The sequence below is a fragment of the Leucoraja erinacea genome, chromosome 32 (assembly GCF_028641065.1).
Source record: "Leucoraja erinacea ecotype New England chromosome 32, Leri_hhj_1, whole genome shotgun sequence".
In the NCBI taxonomy this organism is placed as follows: Eukaryota; Metazoa; Chordata; class Chondrichthyes; order Rajiformes; family Rajidae; genus Leucoraja; species Leucoraja erinaceus.
In genome coordinates this window covers 14,042,956-14,058,414 of record NC_073408.1, presented here as the reverse complement: position 1 = coordinate 14,058,414, position 15,459 = coordinate 14,042,956, and the positions used below count along the sequence as shown (strand labels likewise).

General features: G+C 41.7%; 1 protein-coding gene across 1 annotated transcript in view; it reads right to left on the bottom strand.

Annotated features, from left to right (window-relative positions):
• Positions 1–15,459, bottom strand: part of LOC129712396 (galactosylgalactosylxylosylprotein 3-beta-glucuronosyltransferase 1-like) — a 156,181-nt gene that overhangs the window by 7,650 nt on the left and 133,072 nt on the right. Inside the window, exons 4-5 of the mRNA XM_055660794.1 lie at positions 14,634–14,930; positions 749–843 (exon numbers count right to left, since the gene is read on the bottom strand). Coding sequence (XP_055516769.1) covers positions 757–843; positions 14,634–14,930 — 384 coding nt within the window. The 3' untranslated portion in view covers positions 749–756. The remainder of the gene's footprint in view (positions 1–748; positions 844–14,633; positions 14,931–15,459) is intronic.

Sequence of the window (15,459 nt, the reverse complement as noted above, 5' to 3'; positions counted from 1 at the left end):
ATCTCTCCCTGCCTCTCCATCTTTTATGTCCTTAAAACATCTCTGATCAAGCCTTTGACCTTCCTTAATATTTCTGTATGCATTTAGGCTTAGTTTATTTATTTTAGAGATACAGGTCCTTTGGTCACTGATCGCTGACCAGCGACTCCTGCTCATTAACACGATCCTGCACTAGGAACAATTTGTTCATTTGTACCAAGCCAATTAACCTACGTCTTTGCAGTGTAGGAGAAAAACAAAGTTCTCGGAGAAAACCCCTGAAGGTCACGGAGAGAACATAGAAACTCTGTACAGACAAGCACCCGTAGCCAGGATCGAACCCGGGCCTCTGGCACTGTAATGTCCCTGTCCCACTTAGGAAATCTGAACGGAAACCTCTGGAGACTTTGCGCCCAACCCAAGGTTTCCGTGCGGTTCCCGGAGGTTTTTGTCAGTCTCCCTACCTGCTTCCACTTCCGGCAACCACCTGCAACCTTCTGAAACTGCACGGAAACCTTGGGTGGGGCGCAAAGTCTCCAGAGGTTTCCGTTCAGGTTTCCTAAGTGGGACAGGGGCATTAGGCAGCAACTCTACAACTGCACCACCATGCCACCCGAAAGGCTTAAAAGTTTGTTTGATAGCATCTCTTAGATGTTTTGCTCTGCTCAGGTCACTGTAGAAATACACTGTGTATTTCACTCTAATATTTTCACAATTCTGGGTCCAAGGAAGAAAGATGTGACTGTGTACTTTGTGCCGTCTTTATTACCTGTGCATTTATATTTCGACATTTGGATCGGTGAAACCTTTCTTCCCTTCATTCACCAGCACAGGTTTCTCAGTCCGTGTATGCCATGCTAATATCTGTTAGCAGCAAAGGAAAAACATAAAGTTTAAAATCTAGTAACTTCCATTATAACACAACACTCAGTAAGAATTTGATCTTCCAAGCACTATTTAATCACTTCTTATTACAGCCCATGCAGAATATTTGAGATGTGGTGGGTGGGCAGATTACATTAACTAAATTGTTTATGAAACATTGTGTAAGTTACTAAACATCAAAGATCCATTGAAAATGATGGGAATTAAATACTCTAGTTACATTTTGGTCACTGATCGCCAACCAGCGACCCCTGCTCATTAACACGATCCTACACTAGGAACAATTTTTTCATTTGTACCAAGCCAATTAACCTACAGACCTGTACGTCTTTGGAGTGTGGGAGAAAACCAAAGTTCTTGGAGAAAACCCCTGAAGGTCACGGAGAGAACATACAAACTCTGTACAGACAAGCACCCGTAGCCAGGATCGACCCGGGCCTCTGGCACTCTAATGCAGCAACGCAACAGCTGCACCACCGAGCCACCCGAAAGGCATCAAAGTTTGTTTCTTCCCTACTTTGTTCATTGCCTCAACTGTTTCTCTCCTTCACGCACATAACTCATTTTTTTTTGTACACAACTCTCTTTTGAAATTCACAATTGAAGCCATTTCCATCATTTCAGGCAGTACAATCTAGATCGTAATAACGTGTTGCCTGGTAGGGGCAGGATGAATGTTGTAGAATAGAGGGACTTGATGTACGTACAACGTTCCCTGAAAGTGGCGTTACGGTCAATAGGGCATTGAGTATAGAAGCTGGGACATTATTTGCAGTTGTACAAGACATAGGTGAGGTCACTCTTGGAGTACTGGGTTCAGTTTTGATCACCCTACTGTAGAAATGATGTCATTGAGCTGGAAGGTTTGCAGAAAGGATTTAGGAGGATTCCAAGGAACAGAGTAATAGGGAGAGGTTGGGCAGGCTAGGGCTTTATTCCTTGGAGCACAGAAGACTGAGGGGTGATCTTATAGGGGTGTGCAAAATCATGAGGGCAACATTTTCACACAAAGATTGGTACGTATATGGAACAACTAGTGAAAAGAAGCATTTGAGCTAGGTACAATTAAAGAACATTGGGACAGGTATATGGATAGGAAATGTTTAGAGGGATATGAGGCAAAAACTGGTAAATGGGGCTAGCGTTGATGGTATTCTATGCTAGTTGGACCAATGGGCCTGTTTGCTGCTGTCTTATTCAACGATATTCTTTATGATTTTCTTTGCAACTTGTTTGGTGAATTTTTGCTAATTGTTAGATCTGTGTTCTCTGGTTTATAGACTCAATTAAGTGATTTTAAGCATAGAATTGTTCAAAATCTGGAACTTTTAAAAATTTATTAAAGATTGGATATGATGTTACAAAATTGAAATATTCAAATATTGAATCTTGCAGCAAAAAAAAGTGTGGAAATCTGTAACAAAAACAGAGAAAAAAGTTCTTAGCAAGTCAGGTAGCATCTGTGGGGAAAGGATCGAAATTGACATTGAGTTTGCTTTATCAGATCTGGAAAAGTGAGAAGCGGGGTAGGGGAGGTGGTGTGGTAGATGATAAAGAGAGTATCGATTATATCATGCAGACTGAAAAAGCTACAAACCTCAAACCTGGGGTAAATCCCTTTTCTTCACACATGTGGGCGGACTTTGTTTCAAATTGTTTCCGTGCTGTTGGTTTTGTATGTTAGCTTTTTAAAAGTAATTGTTGCCTTGACACCATTGGTTTGCACCTTATCATAGATGCTCCCTCTTCTCCGTACCTCCCCCACCTCTTTTCTATTTTGATTGAAGACATGAACCAGCTGTTTCACTCCCCATTGAAGTTTCTTGACTTACTGAGTGCTTCCCGCATTGTGTGTTAATTTGTTAATAGTTGAGGGCAGTTGCTTGCTGAACTAATGCGATGATGTTACATAATGGTAGGTTATTGGTTTATCTGCATGGCTGGGCCATCAATGGAAGAACTTGTGAAGGGTGTCCCTTTCTCCGCAGATAGACACCAAAAGCTGGAGTAACTCAGCGGGACAGGCAGCAGAAGGGTCTCGACCCAACATGTCACCCATTCCTTGTCTCCAGAGATGCTGCCTGTCCTGCTGAGTTGCTCCAGCTTGTTGCGACAATCTCGGGTTTAAACCAGCATCTGCAGTTCCTTCCTACACATACTTCCTCTGCAGCCTTGGACAGCCAGAGAATCAAAGCCAAGAAAAAATGTTAAAGCAGTTGATAACAGAATGTCACATGCAGAGATTCATGGCAGGTTTTCAAGTAAGTTTCTTAAGTGGTTATGTTGTTTTGATCTGAGTTGCTTTTGTGATCCAGTGTGGGAATAATTTAATTAATGATTTAAAGCAACAAAGAGTGTAGCACATCTCAGCCACTGCTAACAAAACAGATCATTGTAAAATCTTTTGTCTGCAACAGTAAGCTTCAAAGAAGTTGATATAAATTAATTAAGAGATGGTTAGATCAAATTATTGTCTCCACTGCGTGTTTTCAACAGATGAGAGCCACATTTTTCAAGTTGCTTGAACGTCATCCATACTTAGTGGACCATTTAACAGATAAATTAATCATAAAATGATCTTAACTAACTACCACAAGTCCGGGACAAACCAGTCTGAAGAAGGGTCTTGACCCAAAACATCACCTATTCCTTTTCTCCAGAGATGCTCTCTGACCCGCTGAGTTACTCCAGCTATTTGTGTCTATCTTTGGTTTAAAACAGCATCTGCAGTTCCTAAACCATTTTTTTAGATTATGCGATGGAAGGTGGGGAATAAGAGAAATTCTGGTTCTCAAGGATTGCTTTCCAATGGCTTGTCTATGTTTCAAGTCATCACTAGTGCCACCTGGTGACCAGATTATGCACAAGTACATCATTCAACAGTTCACTTAAAGCACTCAGTTACAAATGTTTACAAAGAACATCAGTAACTGCTGAATGTCTGAATGCACTCAAGTTTCATTCATTATAATTACAAAAACAAATAAAGGCTACTACTGTTTATTTTTAATTTGGATTTTCCCATTCATTATCTGGTCAGGAATTTGAACCATTCTGTTGGGTTCATTATCTTCTTGAGAATGGAACAAAATGGTCTCAAGCAGCACAGAAATGGGCCCTTCGGCCTTGGGCCCTTTAAGCCTTTCTTATTCATGTACCCATCCATAGGTCTTTTAAATGTTATTATACCTGCCTCAACTACTTCATCTGATTCCATATATTACCATCACCCTCTGTGAATAGGTTGTCCCCAGGTTCCTATTACACCTTGTTTAAGAAGGAACTGCAGATGCTGGAAAATCGAAGGTACACAAAAAAGCTGGAGAAACTCAGCGGGTGCAGCAGCATCTATGGAGCGAAGGAAATAGGCAACGTTTCGGGCCAAAAAGTCTGAAGAAGGATTTCGGCCCGAAACGTTGCCTATTTCCTTCGCTCCATAGATGCTGTTGCACCCGCTGAGTTTCTCCAGCTTTTTTGTGTACCTCCTATTAGATCTTTCGCCTCTCACCTTAAACCTATCCCCTCTATCCTGGGAATTCACCCTAACTATTCTCTTCATGATCTAAGATCACCCCTTAGCCTCCTACGCTACAAGGAATAAATTCCTAGCCTGCCCAAACTCTCCCTCTATCTCAGGCCCTTGTCCTGGCAACATCTCTGCATTCTTTCAAGCCTAATGGCATCCTTCCTATAATAGCACGGTGACCAAAGCTAAATACAATATGCCAAATGCAACCTCACCAATGTTTTGTAATGCACCAAAGTAAATTTGTATTTATAAATATATTGTCAAGGGATGGAAATAATACGAAAATTAAGTATAAAGGAATATTTTTGTTCTTATCCATGAAGAATCGTTAGGTAAGCTTTGATAAGAAGCTAGATCAGATCTTCCACTTGCAGAACTGAGCCAAGATACATCCATCCAATTTAAAATCATCAATATTCCACTTCCTCACACATTTATCCCTGAAAACTGAATTATAGATTTGCCCTGTGTGTAGCTGATTCATTTCATTAGACAAAACCGTAGGAAGTTAACATATAGTTGAGATAAATGAATGAACACAATAAAAGCCATGGATGTAAGGCATACCAGTCTTTAACGAGTTCACAATTTGCTAGATTATTCCAACAGAACAGTCAATTAAAAAGAATCTCTGTAACCTTATCAAGTATTTACCTCTAACAAGCTTTGAATATCCATAGATCTTCTTATATAAGATTGAACTTTATACTAAAATACATTTAAACAGAATCACCATAATAGATGAGGGAAACTTGATGCTTAATATTTCAGGAAGAACACTCGCACATATAAAGTTAATTAAAAAGATTTCCACTGATGTCACCAGGCGCCCTCTAACACAAATGGAAATGCATTCATCCAATGAAAGGTTTTGACCCAAAACGTCACCTATTCCTTTTCTCCAGCGATGCTAGCATGTGTCTAAGTGCTTAAATTGTCAGTTTGGAAAATTATAGAGTGAGGCTAGTAACAATCTCCTTGGTGACTGGGTTCCAATGGGTGTGAGATGGTGCAGGTCAATGCATAGAAAAGTCACATATGCCTTGAGGGAAACATTGTTATTGAAAAATGAGTCAATGCGGAGAAGTGATTGTGGATTGTACTGAAGCCATGATGCTGTGAGTTATATTGTGTACTTAATACTTTAAATTGGCAACATGAATCACTGGGGTTCTGTTAAGATTTATATCACAGATGTGAACTGCAGAAATTGAATTTTACTGCCATGCTTTACATAAATCTTTAAAATAGATAACATTTTCCACAGTTCATCTTTATGCAAGACCACCATCATTTATTTCCTGTGGCCTCTCTCCTCCTTTCAATATTATTATATTGTACTGAATTGTACATTCAGAACTGTGAGGTGAGCGGAGATTTTAAAACTACATCCGTCGGAGAAGGAGGCTTTCTGACTGAATTGATCAAATGGGGATCTATAAGAATGAAGGCTACCTGAGCAACGGGGACTGGGATATTTAATTTTTCTTCCTACCCTCCTCTCCATTTTCTAATCAGTTTTCTTCTCACTTGTAGAGTCATAGAGTGATACAGTGTGGTAACAGTCCTTTCGACCCAGCTTGTCCACACCGACCAACATGTCCCATCCCACATGTCCCACCTGCCAGCATTTGGTCGATATCCTTCGACCCGTCCTATACATGTACCTGTCTTAACTGCTTCATAAACTTCTCCTTAAGGCACAGAAACTTCTCGCTGAGCAGGGTACGTTTTTTCCAAAACGTCATTCTTCATAGGTGAGCCCTCACCTACAGGAAACATCACGGCCAGACTTGACCCTTCCCAAATGTGAACTTCTGACAAATTCCAATGGACAATGACGTGGAATGGAAATCCTAGCCAACTTTCCAATGTCTAATCTGCTGGAGCCAATTGTCAAAGGGGAGCTAACACAGAGCAGGTCGGCAGTAGGCTAAACCACTTCCTAAATTAAGCAGCAGCATACAGCTAATATTTTATTGTGGTAATTTGTAATAAATACTGCAGGTCCACACAATTTGGACAAGCTCTACCATTGTAGAATTCATTGCCACAGATGGCTGTGGAGGCCAAGTCAATGGATATTTTTAAGGCAGAGATTGACAGATTCTTGATTAGTAAGGGTGTTGGGCATTATGGGGAGAAGGCAAGAGAATGGGGTTGAGAGGGAAAGATAGATCAGTTATGATTGAATGGCGGAGTAGAGTTGATGGGCCACATGGCCTAATTCTCAAGTCAAGTCACCAACAGACCTCAGTCTGTTAGGATCAACAACCTCACCTCCTCCACCCTGACACTGAACACCGGCATGCCTCAGGGCTGTGTGCTCAGCCCTCTCCTCTACTCCCTCTTCATCCATGACTGCGTCCCTATGTATGGCTCCAACGCCATCATAAAATTCGCTGATGACACCACGGTGGTAGGACAGATCAGGGACAATAACGAATCAGCCTACAGGGAGGAGGTCCAGAACCTGGCAGCCTGGTGTACCAATAATAACCTTGTCCTCAATTCAAAAAAGACGAAGGAAATCATCGTAGACTTCTGGAAGACCAGAGGTGGCAGACATACCCCCATCCACATAAACGGGACTGAGGTGGAGCACGTCTCCAACTACAAATTCCTCATGGTACATATCTCAGAGGATCTGTCCTGGTCCCTCAATACCACCAAACTGATTAAAAAGGCGCAGCAGCGCCTCTACTTTCTGAGGAGGCTTAAGAAAGTTCACCTGTCCCTCCAGATCCTGTGCAACTTCTACCGCTGTACCATTGAAAGTATCCTGACCACCTGCTTCACGGTATGGTACACCAGCTGCACCACAGCTGACAGGAAGGCACTACAACGGGTGGTGAAAACCGCTCAGCACATCATCGGTGCCCCGCTCCCTGCTATGGATGCCCTCCACCGCACACGGTGTCTGAGACAGGCTGGGAAAATCATTAGGGACCCCTCACACCCCAACCATGGACTATTTGCCCTCCTCCCATCAGGGAGGCGGTACAGGACCCTCAGGTCTCGCACCAGCAGGCTAAGGAACAGCTTCTTCCAAAATACCATTACCCTGCTGAACTCACAGGTCAACGCTAGCTATCTTTTATACCATTTTATCTGTATATATTTATTTTCCTATGTACTAGATCAACTTATCCACATTGTACATATTGTTTTAACCAGTATTATTACTACTTTGCACTTTGATTAGATGCTAAACTGCATTTTGTTGTACCTGTACTCGTATTTGTGCAATGACAATAAAGTTGAATCTATTCTAATCTAATCTAATCTAAAAGTCAGGTTTATTTGTCACATACACAAATACAGGAATTCTGTTTCTGTAACTTATGAACTTGAACATTCACAGGCATGGGTTGCTTTTGTTTTGATTTATTTGTCATTTTGCACAAGTAGAGGGGGCATCTAATGCATTTTGAAGCTCTCATCTGTGACGTATCGTGTCTAGAAATGTAAATGGCTTCTTATGAAAAAAGACAGTGTAGGTCATCCATTGTGTCTGCTGGTAACAATATATTTTCACACAAAACCAAATGTTATTTCGTTCAGACCGAAAGGCCTAAATGACAATAAACTAATCTAATCTAATCTAATCTAATCTATTTCTATCATCATCTTAGTCTGAAGCCAGTTGCACTTGGCTGTCTACCCGTTGGCTGTTTGCCACTTCAAGATACTTACAATGGATAACTGAGTAGGCTGACCATTCTCCCCAGGAGTCAGGCAGTAAGGAACAGCAGAGTCTTAGCAAAGCCAAAGCCTCAACCGCTGCACTGCTGAGGCCATGTCCTCCCATTGTCTTCTGCCCAACATGCGGCAGTCACCACCTGACAAAGCTCGGAAGCACAGGATTTAAACGCCTCAGATATTCTGCAATATTATCCCGTTGCAAATGTTATGGCTGCATGCAAATGAATCCACATAACATTGAGACTTAAAAACAATTCAAACTGCTGCAGATATTTTTTTGTAAATGATCAGCCATTTTTCAAAAAAAGATTTTTAAACAAAAAAAAAATTAAAAGATGTCAATGGGACTTAAATAAACTTTTCTTCCTGATCTCCATGTCAGAAATAACCATTTGGTAGGACCCGTAGCCTATGCCTGGACTTCCAAGCATACATTATGCTCAGTCGAAACAAAGAGCCAAGATGTGCTGGTACAAGTGATCGAATGATTCAGCCCCTATTGGTTTTAGGCTTTTACAGTATTTATTGATATGTAGCCCAGCGCCCATATACAGCCGATAAACATGACCATTCTTCCACTTGTTCTGTTTAATAAAAAGATTTGACAGACGTAATGAGATGGAGCCAAAGCAAAATGATTACAAGGTGAATTAAAAAAAAACACATTATATAAATATGCTCATACATTCAATGTCCAGTGATGCTGCCTGACCCGCTAATTTACTCCAGCATTTTGTGTCTATCTTCAATTTAAATCAGCATCTGCAGTTCTTTCCTACACATATAAATAAGCTTGTCTTGATAGGAAGCGCTTTGCAGTAATAAAGGTTTTCAATAAATTAAATGATATGGAGAAAGGGAATTCCAGCATTCATTCCCTTCAGGTTCAGGAGAAGAATGGAACAATGGATAACTGACTTATCATGGTTTTGCTAAAACGAACAAATTTTCATTGTATTTTCTGAATTATGATTTTTGCATTTTGCTCCATAGTTTCCATCTTGCGAAGTGTTTTGGGATTCTGATGCCAAATTTACAGAACGATTATCAGCAGTTCTTTTTACTCCTTCCACAGCCTGCTGCAGATTTCTTCATTATTTTTAAAAGTACATTATCATTTTAGTTTTTTCAAGGGACCCTGGCACGGAAGCTATCATTTCAAGACCCCCTTCTTCATTCAATGCAATTGATTAAATTGAGTAAAAGTATACTGCTGAGGCACTTTCAATGAGAATGCATGCAAAGATTGTAAGTAAATTATAAAGAAAATGGCAGACAGCTCTTTGATTTTTCCCTACCTGCAAATACAGTGAATGTTTGAAATCAAAGACGTGCATAAAATCATGAGAGGAATAGATCGGGTAGATGCACAGTCTCTAGACCAGAATAGGGGAATCGAGAACCAGAGGACATAGGTTCAAGGTGAAGGGGAACAATATTAATAGGAATCTGCGGAGTAACTCTTTCACACTAAGGGAGGTGGGTGTATGGAACAAGCTGTCAGATGAGGTAGTTGAGGCTGGGACTATCCCAACGTTTAAGAAACAGTTAAACAGGTACCTGGATAGGACAGGTTTGGAAGCAGGTGGGACTAGTGTAGCAGGGACATGTTGGCCGGTGTGGGCAAGTTGGGCAGAATGGCCTATTTCCACACTGTATCACTCTATGACTATGACCTTCTTGCCTTGCAAACGGGGGAAAAAAGATTAGAATTTGGCCATCTAGCATCTAACTTGGGAAAAGGAGGAAAATATGGTTCAAGAATGGAAACTGGTTATTTCTGCAATTTACACATAACAAAAGTCATTTTTTGTAGTCACATGCTTGGAAACATGTATAATAATAGTTAAAATCTCTTTAATTTATGTGAGTGTATTGACTTTTTATTATAGTGAGACTAACTAATTTGTATGAAAGATTTATTAGATAAAACCACAGGAAATATATTAATAAAATTGATATGAGGCACCAGAGGTACATTAATCACTATCCAATTATATCACACTATATAAGTTACAGAAAGTCGATTTCTACAAGCGCTTGGGATGAACTCCTTGGTGCTTTCTGTGTGGAGGAGAGGGTGTCACTTGCTTCTTATCACTTTTGTTCTTTATAAGAACATGGATTGAAATTCTGGTCTACAACCTTAGCTGATCTTTTCTGAAAGATCAATAAATAACTACTTATTATTAAAAGTACTTGCCTGGGCTTTCTGCCAGGGTACGTTATAGTTTTAGTTTTAAAGTTTTAGTTTTCGAGATACAGTGCGGAAACGGGCCCTCAGTCCCAACGAGCCCGCACCAGCCAGCAATCCCCGCACATTAACACTATCCTACACAAACTAGGGACAATGTTCACTTGTCCCAAGCCAATTAACCTACAAATCTATACATCTTTGGAGTGTGGGAGAAAACTGAAGATCTCGGAGAAAACCCACGCTCACAAAGTTCTGAAACATTTACCCAAAGCAACATAAATGAGTTTTCATTTCAATTGGCCAGAGTTGCACATGCTATTCTGACCAAAACCTTACTTTTGGTGTGTATTTAAAAAAAAAAAAAAAATGCAAATTTATGAACTACTCCAAAGCATGAAATAAAAAAGAACTGTGATGTAAAATGTTCTAACCAGTGATGGTTTGTGGCAGATTTAGTGATAAGTAACTAGGGAAATGGATAAGGGACTGCCAGTGGATGTAGTGTACCTGGACTTTTAGAAAGCATTTGACAAGGTCCCACATAGAAGATTAGTGGGCAAAATGAGGGCACATGGTATTGGGGGCAGAGTGCTGACATGGATAGAGAAATGGTTGGCAGACAGGAAACAAAGAGTAGGGATTAACGGGTCCCTTTCAGAATGGCAGGCAGTGACTAGTGGGGTACCGCAAGGCTCGGTGCTGGGACTGCAGCTATTTACAATATACATCAATGATTGGGATGAAGGGATTCAAAGTAACATTAGCAAATTTTCAGATCACACAAAGCTGGGTGGCAGTGTGAACTGTGAGGAGGATGCTATGAGAATGCAGGGTGACTTGGACAGGTTGAGGGAGTGGGCAAATGCATGGCAGATGAAGTTTAATGTGGATTAATGTGAGGTTATCCACTTTGGTAGCAAAAACAGGAAGGCAGATTACTATCTAAATGGCGTCAAGTTGGGAAAAGGGGAAGTACAACGGGATCTGGGGGTCCTTGTACATCAGACTATGAAAGTAAGCGTGCAGGTACAGCAGGCAGTGAAGAAAGCGAATGGCATGTTGGCCTATAATCGAATTTAGGAGCAAAGAGGTCCTTTTACAGTTGTACAGAGCTCTAGTGAGATCACACCTGGAGTATTGTGTGCAGTTTTGGTCACCTAATTTGAGGAAGGACATTCTTGCTATTGAGGGTCTGCAGCGTAGGTTTACAAGGTTAATTCCCAGGATGGCGGGACTGTCATATGCTGAGAGAATGGAGCAGCTGGGCTTGTACAATCTGGACTTTAGAAGGATGAGAGGATATCTCATTGAAACAATCTCATATAAGATTTTTAAGGGTTTGGACAGGCTAGAGGCAGGAAACATGTTCCCGATGTTGGGGGGAGTACAGAACCAGGGGCCACAGTTTAAGAATAAGGAGTAAGCCATTTAGAACAGAGACGAGGAAACTTTTTCTCACACATAGTGGTGAGTCTGTGGAATTCTCTGCCTCAAAGGGCGGTGGAGGCAGGTGCTGTGGGTGCTTTCAAGAGAGAGCTAGATAGGGCTCTTAAAAATAGCGGAGTCAGGGGATATGGGGAGAAGGCAGGAACGGAGTACTGATTGGGGATGATCAGCCATGATCACATTGAATGGCGGTGCTGGCTCGAAGGGCCGAATGACCTACTCCTGCACCTATTGTCTATTATCTATGTGAATGAATCTGATTGAAAATTTATGAAAGAAAAACAAAACACCTCAAAATTAACGTTTCCAAATACACAGGACAAGATGTTAAAAAATCCAAAGTGCCAAAAGTCAACTTGCTCCCTTGATGGGAGCCTTATGCACTCACCTATGCTCCTCCGATGTTGAGAAAGGCTAGGCAGACACGTCATTGGGGTTATCAAATGGGGACCTACTTTCATCGACGTTTCGCTGATTGGCCCCACGATGTCTCCAGTCGGCTCAGCGGTGCATTCTGGCGTTCCCAGAACCCCCCCCTCTGCATCTGTCTAGTTGGTTATTTGGGAGACCAAATGGGGTCTTTCCTCTTCAGCTCGAGCCACTGGCTACTCCGCTCTGCCACCCGTGATATTGCCACAAATCCTCGACATCCAACTTCCACCGGGCAGATCTTAGAAGTTGGATGTCGAGGATTCGTGGCAACATCAACCGTAACACTGATGAAGGATCTGGGGATCAGCGGACATGCCCTATGCCAGGCCATCAAAGAAACATCATGGGTGGCAGAGCGGAGTAGCCAGTGGCTCTGGCTGAAGAGGAAAGACCCCATTTGGTCTCCCAATATTAGTGCATTCTGTGTCTGGGTTGGTGATTGTGGACAAAATGGAAACTCTTCCCTATTTTCCTCTTGATCAAATGTAAAATCAAACTTCAGTCTGTTCTCCATAGTCTGCATTACAATCCCATGACACTGACCAAAGAAGAAGGAATATTCTCCCATTGACATAAGACATTGGAGCAGAATTAGTTCATTCAGCCCATCGAGTCTGCTCTGCCATTTAATCATGACTGGTCTATTTTTGCCTCAACCCCAATCTCCTGCCTTCCTGCAATCTTTAACACCTTTACTAATCAAGAACCTAGCAATCTCTGCTCTAAAAACAGCTAATAACATGGTGTCTACAGCCATCTGTGATGATGAATTCCACAAATTCACCACCCTCTGACTCAGGAAATTCCTCCATGTCCATTCTAAAGGTACATCCTTTTATTCTGTGGCTGTGTCCTCTGCTCCCAAACTCGCCCACTATTGGAAACATCCTCTCCACATCCACTCGATCTCGGCCCTTCATTACTTGGTAGGTCTCAATGAAATCCGCCACATCTTTGTATACACCAGTGAGTATAGTCCCAGAACCATCCAACACTCCTCATACATTAACCTAATCATTCTTGTAAACCTTCTCTGGATCCCCTCAAAGCCAGTGCATCCCTCCTCGAATATGGAACCCAAAACTGCTCTCATGACTAAGGTTAGTCCCTCTATCAACACTTCAAGATTCAGAGCTAACTAGTTATTTACAATAGTGTTCTCTATTTCAGGACTTACAGTACATTTCGAATAGAGACAAGGAGGAATTTATTTAGCCAGTTGGTGATGAATGTGTGGAATTCATTGCCACAGACGGCCAAAGCATTATGTTTAAAGCAGAGATTGATAGGTTTTAATTAGTGAGGGTGTCAAAGGCTATTCGGGAGAAGGCATAAGAATTCAAGCTGGAAAGTGTACAGAGAAGATTTATGAGGATGTTGCCAGGACTAGAGGGTCTGAGGTTGAGTAGGCTGGGACTCTATTCCTTGGAGCGCAGGAGGATGAGGGGTGATCTTTTTGAGGTGTATAAAATTGTGAGAGGAATAGATTGGGTAGATGCGCAATGTCTCTTGCCCAGAGTAGGGGAATCGGGGACCAGAGAACATACGTTTAAGGTGAAGGGAAAATACTTCCCTTCACCTTAAAAGAGCAACTTTTTCACACAAAGGGTGGTGGGGATATGGAACAAGCTGCCAGAAGAGGTCGTTGAGGCTGGGACTATCCTAATGTTTAAGAAAGTTAGACAGGTACATGGATAGGACAGGTTTGGAGTGATATGGGCCAAGCGCTGGAAGGTGGGACTAGTGTCGCTGGGACATGTTGGCTGTTGTGGGCAAGATGGGCAGAAGGGCCTGTTCCCATACTGTATCACTCTATGACTCTATGGGGATGAGAGGGGAAAAATAGACCATTCCTTCTCTCCAGAGATGCTGCAAGTCCCTCTGAGTTACTCCAGCATTTTGTGTCTACCGATTTAAACCAGCATCTACTGTTCTTTCTTATGCATTTAGCCATAATTGAATGGTGGAGTAGTCTTGATGGGCCAAATGTCCTAATTCTGCTCCTATATCTTGTGATCTTATATAGTACTTGTTATAAATTGACATTTGTTTTTGTCCATATAACCATTCTTGAAGTCATCAATTGGCTAAGGTAACATCCTGTGGATGAGAAAGGTCCAATATAAATATTAGATAGACACAAAATACTGGAGTAACTCGGTGGGTAACTTGATGTTGCTTGCTTTCCCTTTCTCTCCATCCCCGCCCCCTTTCCAGTTCTCTGACCAGTCTTACTGTCCCCGACTACATTTTATCTCTGTACAGCCCACTCCCCTGACATCAGTCTGAAGAAGGGTCTCGACACGAAACGTCACTTATACCTTCTCTCCAGAGATGCTGCCTGTCCCGCTGAGTTACTCCAGCATTTTGCATCTATCTTCGATTTAAACCAGCATCTGCAGTTCTTTCCTACCAATATAAATATTGTTGCCATGTTTGGGATTAAAAAAAAAGATCTACCTTAGTGCAATTGGCAGCTTTAGGTTCCAGGTCATTGAGTGTCACCAGTTCTCGAAGGAGGCTGCTTTCTTGATAACCTCCCTTGACTCCACGCAGTTTAAAGTAAGCTTGAGGTCTCTGCAGAATTAACCGGAGATTTATTGCAAACCCAGCCATATCAATAGCAAATGGTCTGTGCGGATCAAACACCGTTTTCCATCCGTAGACCTTTCCTGCTGCATTCACTTTTGGGGATTCGTATCGAAGTCCACCCACAAAGGCAACAGGCCAGACCGAAACTTTCCTTGTAGTCCGCATCTGAAGGGAGTGGAAAAGAAAATGTTTTATTCTTTTGAACCATAAATCGATTAACAGAAAAAAATTGCATCGCGAAGATTGATCCTATCTATAATTTACAAGGATTTTACAGACTATCAAAAAAATCTTCCTTAATATTTGACATGTTTGTTTAGTCAACATGGATAGAAAATGTGAACCAAAGGCCATATTTGGATCTTCTTGTGATTGGAGCTGGCTGCCTGACCATTCAATGGAAGTAGTTATTCTCCATCAAAGTGTTGAACAGAAATCTGAAGAAGGGTCTCGACCCAAAACGTCACCCATTCCTTCCATCCAGAGATGCTGCCTGTCCCGCTGAGTTGCTCCAGCATTTTGTGTCTATCTAGATATCCACCATCTCTTTCACCTAAACACTAAAAGCTACAAAGGCTGGGTTCTCCAGTGAAGAAGGCTACACTAAAATGATCTTAGCAAACTCAGGTGGCAGAATCAGCAAACATTTTTGTGTGACCTTTGACAGCACTGGGCTGATACACGCTGGGGTTTA